The 3,803-nt window shown below is 35.4% G+C and overlaps 1 protein-coding gene across 1 annotated transcript; it reads left to right on the top strand.

The window, feature by feature from the left end:
- Positions 1–516: 516 nt before the first annotated feature.
- LOC100787079 (phosphoglucan phosphatase LSF2, chloroplastic) lies at positions 517–3,803 on the top strand. The gene is made up of 5 exons (XM_003526768.5): positions 517–920; positions 1,880–2,085; positions 2,617–2,787; positions 3,102–3,313; positions 3,561–3,803. Exons 1-4 carry the CDS (start codon positions 617–619, stop codon positions 3,303–3,305), a joined length of 885 nt encoding a protein of 294 aa, XP_003526816.1. The 5' UTR covers positions 517–616; the 3' UTR covers positions 3,306–3,313; positions 3,561–3,803.

Below are 3,803 nucleotides of genomic sequence, written 5' to 3'. Positions count from 1 at the left end.
CTGTGGCAAATTTGGGTCGGTCCTATTTTTTAAGTAAAGGTGGTTATATATATAAATTGGGCCATGAGCTTAGTCTCAAACAATTCTATTTTAAAGAAAGAACAAGATTATAAATCCTTTTGAAAAGGATATAACGTGAGATTTGTTAATTTATTTTCTAAAAACATTGATTAAGAAACTAATCATATTTTTTAATTAAAAATTGTGATAAACTTATATTAATATTTGCAAGAGTGTGTTAGTAATTTTTTTTAATTTTTTTTTACTCATTACTCAATATTCTAAAATTAACATTCTTTGTAAACATTATCCAACAGCCAAAGTAGTTAATATGATATAGTAACTCTAAAGATCGGTTAAGAGAATAAAAAAAATCTTTCAGCACATTTAATACATGTGTAGTAAATGTAAGTTTTGTGAATTTTTTTCTCAAATTTTGATAAAGAAAAAATTGAATTGAACGTGTGTTTTTTCCAAACGAACGAGTGACGAAAAACAGTTGTTGGCCTTCCTTGCTCCAATATCTAAGGTTGTTTTGGTCATTATGGTTCATCATCACATAAGAACAGCCTAGAACCGACCCGGCACAAACATACGACACGAGGAGCAAAGAGAGATGGGAACCGTTAGTAACATTGGCTTCCCTTCAGTATTCAGAGTTCCTCTAGATTCACAACAAGCACTATCAAAGCAGATGAAGAATAAATCATCGTGTTGTTTCATGGTTCCTCCTAATCATAACTATTCTATTAGGCCTAGTCCAATACGTTGTAATAAACTATCAGAAAGTGGGATTGAGGAGAACCCCACGACCACAAGCACGAGCAAGAGGCCCTCTAAGAACAAGGACAGGATGGAGGAGTACAATATAGCTATGAAGAGAATGATGAGGAACCCTTATGAGTATCACCATGATCTGGGTCAGTTTCATCTATATCCTATTATTTGACATTTGCTACCTAGTACTTTTGTTTAAACCATTTCATTGAGATGCTACCAATATTTGATATGATTATGATATTGAGAAATGTGAGGGATATGTAAGGGGAAGGAATGACCTTGCAGATGGGTTTTTGTTAATCACTGTTGCATTATTAGATGGTGCTAGATATACCAATGATAGTGTGATTTTGTTCCTCACTCCTTTGGTTATACTTGCAATCTTCGATTGTTATATTAGTTTGTGCCTCTTGGCTTAAAATTGGAGAGGGTGTTTTACAAAGGGAGGGAGAGAGAGAGAGAGAGAGAGAGAGAGAGGATTTACTCATCTATCAATCACTTTTTGAAAACGTCATCTTCTGTTATGTGGTTGAGATTCCTTGTGCTCCCTCCCCCAACTGTAAAATGCAAAGCGTGTGCTATACTATTACTGTGTAATGTTTAATTTTAATTAGTACAGAGTCTACATACTTAAGTTTTGATTTTGATGTATATGGCCCTTGAAAAAGACTATTTTTTTTACCCTTAGTGTTTGGGTTTGAGCATAACTCAACCCCAAAAGCTTCCCACTCATGTATTATTTTGACCATCTTTATGCCAAGGACTAGACATCTCAAGCATGAAGGACTAGATATCTTGAGTTGAAGTTTGCAAGATTGAACATCTCCAGGTGATTCAATAGCAGCTCAATGAACAAGTGGTCTGATAAGCCCAACAATAACCATTAGGATATGTTCTAATACCATTTTGAAATCTGGGTTTCAATCTGACTCTATCCTGAAAACTAGCTTATGGGATGGGAAATTGTCCCTCAATGTTATATACACTATTTTAGTCACACCACTAGTCAATGTAGGATCTCCAACATTAAATTTTCTTCGTGTATGGTAAGACCTAATACATCATTCAACTGATGTAACCAGTGATTCCTGATTTTCAGGTATGAATTATACTCTTATAACGGACAACTTGATTGTGGGCTCTCAACCACAGAAACCTGAAGACATAGATCACCTCAAAAAGGAAGAGGGCGTGGCATACATTTTAAACTTACAACAAGATAAGGATGTTGAGTATTGGGGAGTAGACTTGCAGTCAATAATAAGAAGGTGTCGTGAACTTGAAATTAGCCACACGAGGAGACCGGTAAGCAAGCCTGTTTTCTGTAAATTTATTGAGGATAAAGAAAAACAAAACCTCTGGTATTGTGATAATCTAGACAACATATGACTAGCCAAATGTTATCAGGAAGTGTAGATTTTTTGAAGGAACTAAGGAGATAGGTAGAGAAAGGGGAGTACTCAAAACTTGACTTCTTTGCTTGATTTTGGCTCATTATGCAAATTTAGTACATCAGTATTTTACATTATGCAGGACACCTTTTGCTACATGTGATACAATGAGACATGACTCTTGGAAGATACTAGTATAGGAAAAATACTATGAACCTTAAATATTCATGAACATAAAAATGAATCGAGTTTATTGATGGCTCCGTTCTCCTATTGCCAACAGTTCTGAGCTATCTTGACTAGTCTAATCTCTAACCCAATGCAATAGACTATATACCATGTCAAAAATGAGAAAAGTTATCTTCACTCTGAAATTGTTCCAAGTTTTTTGCTTACTTGTTCTTAAATTAAATTATCTTCACATTTTTTTATCTTATGTTATTAGGCAAAAGACTTTGACCCAGATTCCTTGCGAAATGGACTACCTAAAGCAGTCTCGTCCTTAGACTGGGCATTTTCTGAGGGAAAAGGAAGAGTTTATGTACATTGTACAGCTGGACTTGGAAGAGCTCCAGCGGCGGCAATTGCTTATTTGTTCTGGTTTTGTGACATGAATGTGAGTCCTAAACCCTCACCTTATCTTTGAATCCAGAAACAACTTCTGTTTTTCTTTTTGATGGGCAAATGTTAATTGTTAGTTTGTTAGTTTTTTGTTAATAGGAGGGATCAAACCCGCGAACTTTCCCTCATTTTCTTCTTTCTTAACCGTCTAACCAACTTCATATCTCCATAAACAATTTCCATACTACTTAATTTTTCACAAGCGTTATGGTTGCATATCATCCACTTGGTGGTGATAGATTGGTTCACGGATTTATTAATCGTGATTTCATTTTTTCACAAATGAATGTGGCATTTTTCTTTGGACAGCTAAATAAAGCATATGATATGCTAACTTCAAAGAGACCTTGTGGACCAAATAAAAGAGCAATACGTGGAGCTACTTACGATTTGGCTAAGAATGATCCGTGGAAGGAGCCATTTGAGAATCTTCCAGAATATGCATTTGAGGATATAGCAGATTGGGAAAGGAACTTGATTCAAGATCGTGTCCGCTCCCTTCGTGGAACTTGATAACTTCGGTAAGTGTTTCTGACTTTCTGCTATGAAAAGCGATGGTGTTGTTGGGTTTTTGCGAATCTGTATTACTAAAATAGTGAGGGAAGCTATTATAGCTTTTGCACTTTCTTGGTTCTTGCATCAATATGGGGATAATATGGTGAAACAAATCATCCCCATACTGAGATTCACAAAGTCATTTTTTAAGCCCTGATATGCTTACATGTAACATTGTGTGATGAGATGCGATGCTGTATGTGTGATTCACAGGTTTCTACATATTAGAGATTCCTACATAGATTACCACCCTTGCTGGGATGGCGCCAGTTGCCATGATACTGCTCAAGACTGGAGATTTTTTCAAGCAGATTCATGCTAATATGAACATATAGTTTATAATAACGTGTACGAAATATTCAGTATAGTATAGACTATAGAGTGGTAAATAATCAATTTTGCGAATAATGCACCATATTTGTAGACGTCCTAATAATATCTGAGTATGCAAAATGA

Source organism: Glycine max, chromosome 6, assembly GCF_000004515.6.
Source record: "Glycine max cultivar Williams 82 chromosome 6, Glycine_max_v4.0, whole genome shotgun sequence".
Classification (NCBI taxonomy): Eukaryota; Viridiplantae; Streptophyta; class Magnoliopsida; order Fabales; family Fabaceae; genus Glycine; species Glycine max.
This window is presented reverse-complemented; position numbering and strand designations above follow the sequence as displayed.